The sequence below is a fragment of the Lolium rigidum genome, chromosome 3 (genome assembly GCF_022539505.1).
Source record: "Lolium rigidum isolate FL_2022 chromosome 3, APGP_CSIRO_Lrig_0.1, whole genome shotgun sequence".
Lineage (NCBI taxonomy): Eukaryota > Viridiplantae > Streptophyta > Magnoliopsida > Poales > Poaceae > Lolium > Lolium rigidum.
Window position 1 is genome coordinate 307,383,012 of NC_061510.1, and position 14,241 is coordinate 307,397,252.

The 14,241-nt window shown below is 48.8% G+C and overlaps 1 protein-coding gene, 1 long non-coding RNA gene and 1 pseudogene across 2 annotated transcripts; all 3 read left to right on the plus strand.

Moving 5' to 3' along the window:
• Positions 1-2,334: 2,334 nt before the first annotated feature.
• LOC124699819 lies at positions 2,335-3,954 on the plus strand. The gene is made up of 3 exons (XR_007001533.1): positions 2,335-2,446; positions 2,878-2,971; positions 3,699-3,954. It is a non-coding gene; the product is annotated as an uncharacterized LOC124699819 (long non-coding RNA).
• Positions 3,955-4,079: 125 nt separating this feature from the next.
• Positions 4,080-7,222, plus strand: LOC124699820. Its single transcript, XM_047232057.1, has 8 exons — positions 4,080-4,239; positions 4,320-4,533; positions 4,642-4,845; positions 4,931-5,107; positions 5,246-5,611; positions 5,691-5,828; positions 6,662-6,727; positions 6,898-7,222. Exons 1-8 carry the CDS (start codon positions 4,124-4,126, stop codon positions 7,030-7,032), a joined length of 1,416 nt encoding a protein of 471 aa, XP_047088013.1. The 5' UTR covers positions 4,080-4,123; the 3' UTR covers positions 7,033-7,222.
• Positions 7,223-9,258: 2,036 nt separating this feature from the next.
• LOC124696808 lies at positions 9,259-13,050 on the plus strand (annotated as a pseudogene).
• Positions 13,051-14,241: the final 1,191 nt, after the last annotated feature.

Sequence of the window (14,241 nt, forward strand, 5' to 3'; positions counted from 1 at the left end):
GGGGTGCACGCGCGCGCCCGGTACGGCCATACCGCATGTCCCGGCGGCCCCGTTTTGCACACTTGGCAAAGTAAACGGAGCCAAAAATCGAGCGGAGCCGCGCGGCGTCATTTTATGTGTCCTATTAACCACCGCAAAAGACGGAATTGGGATACGGCAGTTATTTTGAAGAACCCTTCACGGATAGGGCTATCACGTCCGGAGTTCTATGGCTTTTAGGGGAAATGAGTAGGAAACGGCCCGTTTCACGACATAGTTTGTCGGAACGAGGCCATATTTGGCACGTGCGTGGGCCTTGGGATGGGAAGCAAGGCCTCGGTCGCGGATTTCCAATCCGACACACGGGCGACGGTTTTTCCATTTTCGGGGTGCCGGAAGGGCTTTATTTTGTGAAGCAGCTACATGGTGCGCATATTAGAATTGCGCGAGACCTCCGCGCATCGGTAGGATACCTCCGCGCATCGGTAGGATACCTCCTACGCACCACCTATCGCATGCCATATGCGCGCGGTAGCCATCTGGGAATCCCTCCCGCTTCTCGCGGTGTCCCGCCGAATCCGCTGGAAACCGACCGGATTTGAACCGGGGCCACACTTTCCTCTCGGTCAATAAATGGAGGGAAAAATGTTTTTAGGTCTAGGACGTGTCATTTTATGTGCTAAATGTTTTCCGTTTCGCGCGTTGGCGGAGGGGTGCACGCGCGCGCCCGGTACGGCCATACCGCATGTCCCGGCGGCCCCGTTTTGCACACTTGGCAAAGTAAACGGAGCCAAAAAAATCGAGCGGAGCCGCGCGGCGTCATTTTATGTGTCCTATTAACCACCGCAAAAGACGGAATTGGGATACGGCAGTTATTTTGAAGAACCCTTCACGGATAGGGCTATCACGTCCGGAGTTCTATGGCTTTTAGGGGAAATGAGTAGGAAACGGCCCGTTTCACGACATAGTTTGTCGGAACGAGGCCATATTTGGCACGTGCGTGGGCCTTGGGATGGGAAGCAAGGCCTCGGTCGCGGATTTCCAATCCGACACACGGGCGATGGTTTTTCCATTTTCGGGGTGCCGGAAGGGCTTTATTTTGTGAAGCGACTACATGGTGCGCATATTAGAATTGCGCGAGACCTCCGCGCATCGGTAGGATACCTCCTACGCACCACCTATCGCATGCCATATGCGCGCGGTAGCCATCTGGGAATCCCTCCCGCTTCCTGCGGTGTCCCGCCGAATCCGCTGGAACGCGACCGGATTTGAACTGGGGCCACACTTTCCTTCGCTCAATAAATGGAGGGAAAAATGTTTTTAGGTCTAGGACGTGTCATTTTATGTGCTAAATGTTTTCCGTTTCGCGCGTTGGCGGAGGGGTGCACGCGCGCGCCCGGTACGGCCATACCGCATGTCCCGGCGGCCCCGTTTTGCACACTTGGCAAAGTAAACGGAGCCAAAAAAATCGAGCGGAGCCGCGCGGCGTCATTTTATGTGACCTAGTTGCGGGAAAAATATTCAAACCTTGAGAAAAAATACGAGCCCTCAGCTTGGTATTCATATGTAGGAACTATACCTGGGCATGTGTCGGGCCAGGCCGGGCCTCGGGCCGGCCCGAGGTAGGCCCGACGCAAAAAAACCCGGCCCAAGCCCGGCCCGGCCCGACCCGACCAAAATCCCACCAAGCCCGTCGGGCCGTCGGGCCGAGCCGTAGTGTTAAAATGCTTTTTCGGGCTACCCAGGCCCGGCCCGGCCCGGCAGTCGGGCCAACATTTCAGGCCCAAGCCCGAGTTTTTCGGGCCGGGCTCGGGCCGGGCTGCACATGGCCAGATATAGTAGGAACCCTAAAATCTGAAAGTTTGCCGTGTACTTTTTTCTTGGCACACGGCATAGAAGCAATGTGCTGTGAGTTCTACTATGTGGCGCACGGCAAACGGATGAAACCCTAGCTAATCTGATTCCCCATACCAGCTGCGCCGCCCACTGTGCACTACCATTGGATCTAAAAAAAAGATAGAAAAAAACAGCCCGTCCTCGCTGCCCAGCTCGCTGCCCACCGCCGCCGCCCGCTCGCCCCACCTCGCTGCACCTCCGCCGCCGCCCGCTCGCCCCATCTCGCTGGCCCACCGCCGCCGCCCGCTCGCCCGACCGCCGCCGCCCGCTCGCCCGACCGCCGCCGCCCGGCCTCCCGCCCACTCGAGCCCCCTCTGGTCCGCCCCCTCGAGCCCCCTCTGGTCCGCCCCTCTGGTCCGCCCCCCTGCTCCGGCCATGGTCGCCGGCGGCGGCCCGAGCTAGCTGGCTCGCGCAAGGACCGGCCGGCTGCAGGAGGGAGGCCCCTGCAGGCGCCCAGACCGCCGCCGCCTCCCATCCTCCGACCACGTCTGCTTCTCCTCCGGCCGGGCGCCGCCCTGCTCCTCCTCCTGGACTTTCTTTCTCCAGTGGTGATCTTTGAACGCCACCAAAGGTGCGTCGGCCCTTTGAATCGATTTGTTTAGGTCTGGAGCAATTGCCTAAGCATGATTTCTTCTTGGTACAATTACCTGTGCATCACAATAGTGACAAAAGGATCCAAAACATAGTGATGTATACGTACATATATTTAAAGGCTTGTACGTATTTACACGCATAAAAAAGGCTTGTATGTACTCCTCTATGACTCAGTTTTTAGAATAAGCTGTGCTGATGTTAGAGCATCTTCAGTAGATGATGCAACATAGAGAATACGATAAAAGCATAAATTTTACATAACATCGAGCGAAAAAAAGTTTATGATGCAACATAGAGTAGATGATTGCTTAGTATATGCAGTATATGCTTTTAGTAATGCAGTGTTGCTTAGTATATGCAGTATATGCAGTATATGCTTTTAGTAATGTGCATTATTTCTTTTTGCAGTATATGCTTCAAGATTGAGGGTGGGGTGTCGCAGGGCTTCTTGCAGTGTTGTCCGTGATCGTCTTCACCTTCATCGACCGGTCACGCTTCGAGGGTAAGAAATCTTCAACTCTCCTACATAGGTTTTTTTAAAGTCTAGATAACCAAGTCAGTCGCGAAAACCTAGGCGTCTCCCGTTCGGAAGGCTTATGCGAATAAATATGCATTAAATTGCATATTTATGGCCATAACTCTTTCGGATTGTCCACGTATTTTGGACAGCCGGAGGATGTGTAGATTGGGTATGTTTTCCATGCTTTGCTCTGTTCTAAGACAGGATTTCGGTGACACCTCCCCGTTGTTCTTCGGATGCACATCCTCTCGGCTTTTGGCCGAGACGTGTATCGGGAGAACAACGGGGAGGTGCTGCCGAAATTCTGTCTTGGGGCGGGGTAGAGCATGGAGAACGTACCCAATCTGCACATCCTCGGGTGGGATTAGGACTTATCTTTACCTATTAGAGAGATAGGTGGATGCATGGCGTAAAACCTGTATTTGCTAAAATTATTCGCACTAATACTGGATGTAACGACATACTAAATTGAAAGCATTATAATTTTCTTTTGTACTGGATAGAGGATGGATCCGTCTCGTTTGTGGATGTACGAGGGCAGAACCAGTCAGTGGGATTTTACTGATGAATGGAGAGATAAGACCGAGCAGTTCGTGGACAGTGTGTTTGCCATCCCTACCAGACCAGGAGAGATAAGACCGAACAGTTCGTCTACATCATTTGATATAATCATGTGTACTAATGAAGATACTATTTTTGGTGAATGCAGGTGATTCCAACATGCCAGGAGGGGGGCGCAAAGGAGGAGGAAGAAAGAGGCCCTCGAAGAAAGTTAGGGGCATGTCGACCATTCTCTCGAAGGCTCCACTTCAGGCTCCACTTCCCTCAGACTCCACTCCAGGCTCCACACGGTCTCCTAGTCCTCCACCTCTGAAGCGTCAGAGGGCTAGACGGCCATCTACTCCTCCCCCAGTCGAGGAGCAGGTGGAGGAGGAGGAGGACGAGGAGGGGGATGAGGACGAGGACGAGGACGAGGAGGGGGATGGGGAGGGGTATGAGGAGGACGAGGATTCGGGGGAGGAGGACGAGGAGGGGGAGGAGGAGGAAGAGGAGGTGATGGTGGAGGAGGAGGAGGAGGAGGAGGGGGACACCAGGATTTGGAAGGAACCGGAGGAGTATGTTGAGATTCACGGGATGCCTCTTGAGCCTGGAACACGTGTTCCCTACCAGCGTGGGGTTGCAGACCTACCTGGCCTTCCTGAGTGGGAGGCAAACGGCGGGGTTGTTACGCTCGTCCCGGCAGGGGAGAAGTACAAATTTTGACAATCTTATTATTTGACAACTTTTCATCACTATTTTCTCATAGCTTTTTTGTTTTCTCATTGTGCAGCTCCTTCGTGTACAAGGAAGGCTACAAAGTGCGCACCTACTCGAGCATCCTTGGATGCATTGTAAGAAAGCACTTCCCTGGGTTTGTGACCATGCCTAATGGTTGCAAGGAGGTAGCTTGGACTTGGGGCCACTACGCGCACGCACCTGATCCAGAGGCCACACACACGAGGAGGCTCAAGAACTGCCAGAGTAGGGTGATCCGTGAATTTTGGGTAAGTTAAGTTGACTTCTCTTGTCATTCTGTAATTCTGGCTCGAAATCCTACTTTTTGTCATTTTCTTTCACTAATGTCTTTTTTTCACAATTTTGCATCCTTGTAGACCTACTTTACTATGGACCCCGATTCTAAGCGCGATGATTGCATACAAGTGGCCGGCAACATAGCGCGGAAGAAAGTGACTGATGCGCACTATGAGGGGCGTGTTTTGTCCATCCGCAATTGGTATGCTGAGAAACGCAAGCTCCGGATGCGGAAGGATCAAGCCCGAGAAATCGTGAACTTCCAGCCGTGGCAGTACTTGCAGGTACTTCCATTTCCGCCTTACCGACTTGGTGACTTGGTGACCGCCGGACATTTTTCACTAATATGTGTATTTTGTGCATATGCAGTGCCCTCCTCCGTACGTAGGTCACGCTAGACCGCAAGTCTGGCACGCGATGGTCCGTCACTACACAAGCGCCGCGTACAAGAGGAAGCACGAAGAACAAAAGATAAAGAGAGCCGAGATGGGAGGCGGATCACACACGCAAGGCAGCGTCCCCCTCGCAGTATGCAAGCAGAAAAAGGTGAGAAAATGCATTCTCTTCACCTTGATGCACTCACTGTACCAAGAAATAGACCAGCTTCACCTAATTGCATTTGCCACTTGTATATGCCAATACTCCTGCGCCTCTATTCATGTATCATTGTGCTATCTTTTGCAGGAAAAAGAGACAGGCGTGAAGTCCTCGTTATTCAAGATCTGGGGCGACCACCGCAAGAAGACGGACAAAAAAGACGGGACGGTGAAGTGGGTTAGCAAGATCGCCGAAGTCAAGGACAAGAAGTACCGGTCCAAGTTTGCCCACACTCATGGCGACGAGGCGAACCCCGAGACCGAGCCATTTGACCCCGAGGTTGCCATGCGTGCGGGAGAGGGCAAGAAGCATGGTCGCTTGTTTGTCTGTGATGGGGCCGTCGATCCCAAGACCATCCCGTCTTTGAGACAGATAAAAGGTGGCAACACGAGCTCCTCGCCTGCCGTAGAGCCCCGCCCGACGCCGTCGTCTATAGCCATTGACGCGATCCGGGTATGTTCTTCTTCCTTGGTCACCTACACTTCATTTTTTTCTATTGCAACATCCATGACCTTCCGATGACACAACGTAGGCTGAATTGGAGGCTGAGAAGGCACAGAGGGAGAAGGCTGAGGCCCTCCTTACTCAGAACCAGCAGCAGATGGCGATGCAGCAGCAGATGATGTTCTGGATGACACGGAAGCTCACTGCCCACGATGCCCACTTATCGGTGAGTTCTTGCTCATAGAATTTGGAGATGACATAGCCATAGTGTTTCAGTTTATTAAGTCATTAATCCAGCCACAGATCATTAGTTCAGGAAAAATGAATCTGGTAATGTCAACACAGCAGACTGCACTCTATTAGTCTGGCAAACTAATATATTAGTCGAGAGAAGCCAAAATTACAGTGCTGTACTTTTGCTTTGTGCATCGATCGATGCCTGTCCTCAAGAAACAGTTAATGCCATTTACTCAGATTTTCCAAAACTTATTACGTATCTATGGTAACAGCTAAAATGAACTATGTAGAGATAAATCAATGCCTAACTTAGGCAAGTTTCATACTTAAGCTAAATCTGCAATATCATGCCTTTTCCATTGTTATAGATACTTGACTGATTGTCAATTGGAAGCTATTAAATTACATAAATATGAATGCACACTATAATTACTAAATCGATGCCAGAAGGCATATAAGCTAACAGAAAACTTTCCAAATGTTAATGCTTCAACCACTGTAGTACTACTAACAATACTACTGCATCTTTCATATTCTAAGATGTACACATTTTAGTAGATCGAGCACATATGTTGTTTTTATCATTCTCTTTTATATGAAAGTAAATAAACTAAAAAGTAAAATATTAAATACTTTCAGATCACCAAAAATTTCTTACAGAAGGTGGACTTGGACATACAGTTTTGGTCACATATATCATTTTTAGTGTTATAAAATGAATGACATACTACTGCATCAGATAGCAGATTCATGGTTCTCTCTTGGTCAGTTGACTTCAGGGGAAGTAGCAAAAGCTTCACAGTATCGCCTCTTGATTTGCAGGCCTCTATGCCGAGTGGCACCACTCTTCCTCCGCTTGATCCACCTCCTTTTGACATCAACACATGGGTAAGTGTATCCAATAAACTTGCTGCCCTTGATTATTATCTATAAAAAAGAATTGGAAACCTGATTGCTGAGGTGCAACTGAGTTTGTGCCATACAGTTCGTCTACTTTTAAGGCTTCTACTTTGTGTATTGGCTTGTGTTAGCTGCCTATTCATGTTTCTATCTTGTAGCTACATGCCTCAGGTGGATCCAACAACATTGAGCTCCATCGATCATCCACTCAGGATGGGAATGACAACTTGATGACGCCGCCTACAGGGGGACAGCCTAGCTTGAACAACCTCGGCATCGTCCGCCGGCTTTAAACCTCAACATGAAGGATGAACTCTTAGATCTTCGGGTGTTGGGCAATGTGTCAATGAATTATGAACCCATGCACTTGTCATGCACTATTTGTGGTTATGGAACATGTATTATGCACTATTTGTGGTCATGGATCTTGTATTATGCACTATTTGTCAATGTATTATAAATCTATGTTGGCTTTGATGCAAATATGTTGCTGTGGTGCCAGTGCTGTTGGCTTAGATCAATTCTATCAATATGTCTATTTCAATTGCAGGGATTTCTGTAAACAAATAAATAAAGAAAAAACAGTGTTTATTTGCCGTGTGTCAGCTCACGGCAAACAAACCAAATGACCTATGCCGTGTGCTAGCTCACGGCAAAGAGGCCACGCGTCGCCCACCTGCGTGCCTGGGAGGGCGTATGCAATCCTTGGAGAAGGCTTTGCCGTGAGTCTTTCTCCAGGATGCACACGGCACAGACAGACCCACGGCGAAGCGGCGGCTCACGGCGAAGAGTGGCGCACGGCGAAGCGACGGCTCACGGCGAATGCTGGCACACGGTGAAGAGCTGGCGCACGGCATTGTCCGACGCACGGCAAATATCAAAACAAGGGCGCACGGCGAAGACGTAGCTCACGGTAAACTGCGCCTCGGGCCTACCGTCTGGTTCCGTCGATGGTGGGGACGTCGTTAAGTGCTTTACTTTGCCGTGGAGCTCAGCACAGCACACGGCAAAAAAATTTCCGTGCGGGTCTGCGTTTGCGCACGGCAGAGATTCTATGCCGTGGCTTTCTATGCCGTGTGCACTTTGCCGTGCGGGAACTCACGGCAGAGTGTTTGCCGTGTGTATTACCATGTTTGCCGTGGGTCCTAGGCACACGGCAGAGTCCAGATTTCCAGTAGTGAACTCTTCAGACCCGTATGGCTGCTTTTTTTCCAATCACACGCTGAGAATTGAAGGTCAGGATGTCTCAACAGATGAAGAGGCAGCGTGATCAAGGTCAAGGTTGCCACATCTAATGGGCACAACGGAGGTTTTGAGGAAGTTCGTGGAGAGCCCGGTGACCTTCCCGAAGTCATGGAGGATGGAAGTAAGGTTTTGGATGTCTTCCTTGATCGGAGCCATGAAGATGGCCGCATCGTCCGCATAAAGCGAGGTGCGAAGAATGTCTCCCCTCCCTTTCAACTTGTGAAGCAAACCATGGGTAGTCGCTTTCTCAAGGATTTGAGCAAGCGTATCAATGGCCAAGACGAAAAGGAGAGGCGAGAGGGGGTCCCCTTGCCGAAGCCCACGCCCATGTTTAATTGGGAGACCGGGCACCCCATTAAGGAGCACCCTTGAGGAGGCGGTGACTAGAAGTGCGACAATCCAATTCCGGAAACGAACCGGGAAACCTCTTTTTTCAAGAAGATCAATAAGATAACCCCAAGAAACGGAGTCGAAAGCTTTGCGGATGTCAAGCTTGAAGAGGAGAGCCGGGGTCTTGTTTCTATGGTATCTTGTGGCGAGATTCTTAACATAGAGGAAGTTGTCGTGGATGCTCCGTTTTTTAATGAAAGCACTTTGGGCATTGGAGACGAGCTCATCCATTAAAGGCCCCAAACGATTTGCAAGAGTCTTGGAGAGGATTTTCGCGATGGCATGGATCAAGCTAATGGGGCGGTAGTCGGATATTTCCTCGGCCCCCTCCTTCTTGGGCAACAACACAATATTTGCGGAGTTGAGCCAATGGAAGTTTTGAACATGAAGGTTCCCAAAGAGATGTACCACGGCCATGACATCCTCTTTGATAATGTCCCAACACCTCTTGAAGAAAAGGCCGGTGAAACCATCCGGCCCCGGCGCCTTATCCCTGGGCATTTGAGTGATAGCAACTTTGACCTCCTCCTCCGTTATCGGCGCCCCGAGCGAGTGCAAATCCGGCGTGGAAAAATTCAGCTCGGCCCAATTGAAGTCATGGGAGCCACGGTCCCCTCTCCCCATAATCGACTTGAAATGGTCAAGGACGACTTTCTCTTTTTCCTCATGCCCGGTAACCCACCCATTGTTATGCTTCAAACGGTGCATGTGGTTCTTTCTCCTCCTAGCATTCACCCTCAAATGGAAACGCGGTGAGGGAATCTTTCCCGCTACGCTACCTTGGGCTTCCGCTTACGGTTAGGTGCCTAAAGAGGAGTGATATTCAACACCTCGAGGATAAATGCGCCGGCAAGCTTCCCACTTGGAATGGGAAATACATCACGATGGCCGGACGAGCCGCCCTTGTGAAATCCGTCATAGCCACCCAAGCGATCTACTACCTAACCCCGCTCTCCATCCCCGCGGGCACAATTGCCTTCATCAACAAGATCGAGCGTGCTTTCCTTTGGTCCGCAAAGGACCACACTACGGGTGCAAAATGTAAAGTTAATTGGGAATTGGTTTGTCGGCCAAAGAAACTTGGGGGCCTTGGCATCTTGCACATGGATAAATTTGCGACGGCCCTTCGCCTCCGTTGGCCTTGGTTGGAGTGGAAGGATCCTACGAAGATTTGGGCGGGATCCGGGAACCCTTGCTCGGAGCATGACATGGAGATTTTCTACGCCGCCACTATCATCACGGTAGGAAACGGAAGAAAAACCCCTTTTTGGCATGCCCCATGGCTTGAGGGGAAGAGGCCTATCGACATTGCGCCTTTGATCTTTCACTCCTCCAAGCGGAAAAATTGGAAGGTGGCGCAAGCCTTGCATGACAATGCTTGGGTGCGGAAAATTGACTTCCACCAAAACTTCTCTTTCGACCATCTTGCCCAATTTGTGGACCTATGGACTCTACTACAAGACTTCCATATCAATGACAACTCGGAGGACGATATCTCTTGGAGGCTCACGGAGGATGGGTGCTACACTTCTAAGTCCGCATATGAGGTGCAATTCCTTGGGTCCACTATGTCACCCCTCTACAAGTCGGTTTGGAAGGTTTGGGCTCCGCCGAAGATCAAGTTTTTCGCTTGGCTTGTTAATCAAAATAGGATTTGGACCGCCGACCGGTTGGCCAAGCGGGGATGGCCAAATTGTGGCCTTTGCCCCCTTTGCAAGCGTAGCACGGAGTCGGTTGATCATCTTTTTGTGCATTGCCGGTTTGCCAAGAGGCTTTGGGAGAGGGTCAAGGAGTGGTTGGGCATCCCACATATTCGCCCAAACAATTGGGGAGTGCTCTCCTTCCCGGAATGGTGGGGGTCGATGGCCACGGGTCAAAGCCGCGGAGGGGTGGCCTCGCTCTCTAGGCTAATCATTTGGGAGTTATGGAATGAGAGAAATGATAGGGTCTTCAAGAACAAGCATGCTCCCGTGCAAGTTGTCTTTGATAGAATTAGAAAAGAGGGTAGTCTTTGGGTGTTAGCCGGTGCAAAAAAGTTGGGTCTTTTGATGCCGGGAGAGTGATGTTGTATTTTTTTCCCGGCCTTTTTTCTTTATTGTAAAACTCCTTTCTTAATCAATGAAATGGGCAAAGCTTTTGCCCACGTTTCAAAAAAAAAAGAGGCAGCGTGATGGTCGCCATCGTCCTGTGCATTGAGTTGTCACTAAAAAAACTCGTGTATATATATGCCCTGGTTACCCAAAAAATGTTGTGGTACGTTTAGGTCTCTTTTGATCTTGTAGATGATGGATGTGAGAAACTGGAGTTTTAGCAAGGATGAAAAGGCAGGTTAAGTTGGGTGCTGCTGGTGTTCTCTTTTCAGGTGTTGGGGCTTCCAGGCTATGCCTGGTGGATATTCTGCAGCTCTCCCAGACCATGTAACTCTTTTTTAGGTCTTTTTCTTATTCTTCGTTGACCTTTGGTGAAATGCAACACAAACAACACTTTGCTCCGTTATCTTCTGATAGTGGAACCTGGAGCATGTCATGCTTTGTGTTGCAAAAACAAAAACAAAAAAAGGATTCCCGTCGAATCACTGCAAAATTTCAGACCATTAGTTATGTTAAATAGATTGTGGGAATTGAGGTCTTTTATCGTGACCGGTCTAAACAGTTTAATTGCTTGTTGTTTTGACAAGGTCCTCTTAAACCAAATATTTTGGCAAGGAACATAAGCAATGTCCTCGCAGAAAATAGGGAGATTTCAGTCATGAGTGGGGTTGCGGATTAACACTTGATTCAAATGCTACTCTTAATTGATGATTTATAGTATGTCATTTTACATTTTGTAAAGAGCTACTCAAGAATTTGTTTCTGCTGACATGGTTAGTTTGTTTGGTCAACGTTTTAAGGAAACAAACCATGTCAGTCTGATGCTTAATCCAATACAGGTCGTTTGTTTCAGTGTTAAATTATTGATAGCAAATTCCTTTGTGTCGTAAAAGAAGAGGGTGATTTACATTATATTATGGAAAGACAAAATTATCTGAATCGTAACAAGGATAAAATTGAAGTGTGCATTTAGTCATGGTCAAAAAAAGTGTGCATTTAGTTTGGTTACAGTTTTGGCCTTTTTGGAGGTGATGTGAGTGTTTCCAGCTTTGAACATGTGGCAATTAGAATGCAACTAGCTGCAAATATGCCGTGTGTGCAACCTGTTTTTCACTTATTGTTCTACAGAACAGTTTATGTTAGACCTTTCCACGGATTGCAAACGACATTCTTAATCATGTTATTAATCTAAAATTTCTTACATAGGTTCTCTTGCTTTTTTATACTCCCTCCGTTCCTTTCTATATTGCCTATTATATTTTGGCATGGAAATTAGCGCAAGCCATTTTTTGACACAAAACCCCCTAACAATCTTAGAGACAAAATAGGAAACGGAAATCAGATCTCAGAAAATAATCATGTTTCCATAATCGATTGCGTCATGTACTCCCTCTATTCTTTCCATAATCAGATTGGTTTCCACATTTTTTGGACGGGAATAGATTGGTTTCCACATTTTCTGGACGGGAATAGATTGGTTTCCAGATTTTCTGGACGGGAATAGATTCGTTCCCAGATTTTCTGGACGGGAACACATCGGTGGAAGGGGTTCTTTGCAAAAAAAAAAAGCTTTACTCTTATATTCTGAAACAAAAGCGAAAAAACAATAGGCATTATAGAAAGGAACGGAGGGAGTATAAATTTGGTAAAGAAAAGAAGCAAATGCATGATTACATGAACATCTGCTATACGAGATGCAATACAAAAGTCTGAACGTTTTCCAAATTCAGTTTCCCTTACTGTACCAACTTTTGTGAAGCATTGATAATTACAGTATAAACTAGATTGTTTTTTTATCATCTGTCAATCTAGGAAGCGCAGGGCTATGAAATTACTCGGGGTAGCCAGAGAGATTGTGGGGCATCAAGAAAAAGCATAACTGAGCCCACAAGGGACAAACTCTTGAGTTCAGGATTGAGCACCAACACATCAAATGACCGACATCCTGATGCGGTTTAGCAAGCAAATGAGAGGCTTCATCAAAGACTCCGAAGCCTAGACTTGTTTGCGGGAAGAAGGTCTGACAAAAATTTAGCTCACACTGTTGGCTTGTTTTAAGCACTAAGTCTACGTGCTACAATATTCGCAGTTCTTCATTGATCCACATTTCCCACTTGTTGCAGGCAAACAGCACCAGTACGAACCATTCGAGCTGGGCCTCATCTCACTTCTGAAACTGGTGTCTGCACATCAAAGGACAGCAGCCTGGATGGCCAAACCATTCGCTTCAACTCCAGTGCCTCCCTGTCAACCCACAAAGTTAAACGAATCACAGCAGGGCCTTGCAGCGACGTGGTAGGGGTAGCGCCAGGTACGAGACCTGTCTCCAAACTAGGAGAAGAAACTCTCCCAATAACTATCGAATGCGGTGACAGGGAGTCCTCAGTGGACTGCTCGATATGCCTGGAAGGATGCCATGGTGCTGCAGAAGGCCTGGTACAGCTGCAGTGCAAGCACATCTTCCATTCAGCATGTCTGGAGCAATGGCTTCAGTCCCGCGCCGATTGTCCATACTGCAGGGCCAGCGTTAGCCTATCACGGAAAGAGTGGCCTCGAGTGTTAGCAAAGGTGGCACCTCTCCAGTGAAAGAACACTTGGATATATCAGTAATGTATATATCAGTAATGTGTCCCTGCATCGCAACAGAACAATGAATAATATTTATAGATGAATTGGTGGTCAGAGTAGCTATATGCGTGCCGTGACGGACACCGATGTCTTCTGCAACGACCCGTGGATCTCTCTCCCTTGCCACCATCCGGTGTCCTCTTCACATACACATTGTTTGCCCTTCAGATCCGGTGTGACATAAAGCAACGATGGCACAGATGGCTTCGGCTCTGCTTGGTGAATGGTGACGGACTAACTGGCAAGTCTAGATTCCACCTCTCTCTCCTGCACGCACAAAGCCACTTCCCACAAATCGAAGACACGCAGCTAGCTGCTCAAAGAGACCACTTTATGTAAACAAGGAACATTTTTTGCTTCATATATAAATGATTAATAGTGTCATCATAAGCACCTACGTATGAACAATTAGGAACCAGAAGAAATATCTTACGCCCGAAAATAATTTTGGCTAATTATAAAACACTGAGCTTCTGTGCTCATCCAGAAATACCCTGTCATATATTTTGTACAGGGATTTGTTCTCATATGGCATCTTTGTTATACTCATGTTTTACAAAATAAAAATCCAAGTAGAATACAAGGTTCACTCTTTGTTTTATTTTGCTACTTTACATCACCTATGTAATCTAAAATTTCCATGCACATAAGACATTCACGACTAGCACGCAACCATCAACTAGAAGCAAAAGAGCGATAATAAGCTGCACCAGAGTTCACATATGTAGTGTGCAGATCATACCATGGTGGAATAGTTCATCCACATGAGAAAATGTTGTGATATGCCGAGTCTAATGCATGTTTAGGACTCGGCGCACGACTCACACGCGCGTGTTTAGGACCTAGTTCAAGATAGGACACTGTAAACACCCTCCCGCACCCCAGAACCCTCCCGCACACTCGAACCCTAGCCGCCTCCCGCCGCCGCCGGTGCAGCCGGGCAAAGGCTGCGGGGCGTGGCGGCGGCGGCGGCCTTTCCTCGCGTCGCGCTGGGGAAGGCGGACGGGATCTTCCTCGATGCTGCGGCGGCGCCGCCGCCTCCCGTGTGGATGGCTTGACGGCGGCGGTTAGATATGGATGGTTGGGCGGCGGCGGCCAGACCTGATCTGTGCTCCCCCCGCCCCCCGTCGGCGGCACGCCGGTGATGGC

Bases quoted from the DNA above. Each gene is read 5' to 3' on its own strand.
- LOC124699820 (XM_047232057.1), top strand. From the start codon at position 4,124: ATGCCTCTTGAGCCTGGAACACGTGTTCCCTACCAGCGTGGGGTTGCA. The intron at 5,108-5,245 runs GTGAGAAAATGC...TATCTTTTGCAG, and splicing joins CAGTATGCAAGCAGAAAAAG to GAAAAAGAGACAGGCGTGAA. The intron at 6,728-6,897 runs GTAAGTGTATCC...TCTATCTTGTAG, and splicing joins CTTTTGACATCAACACATGG to CTACATGCCTCAGGTGGATC.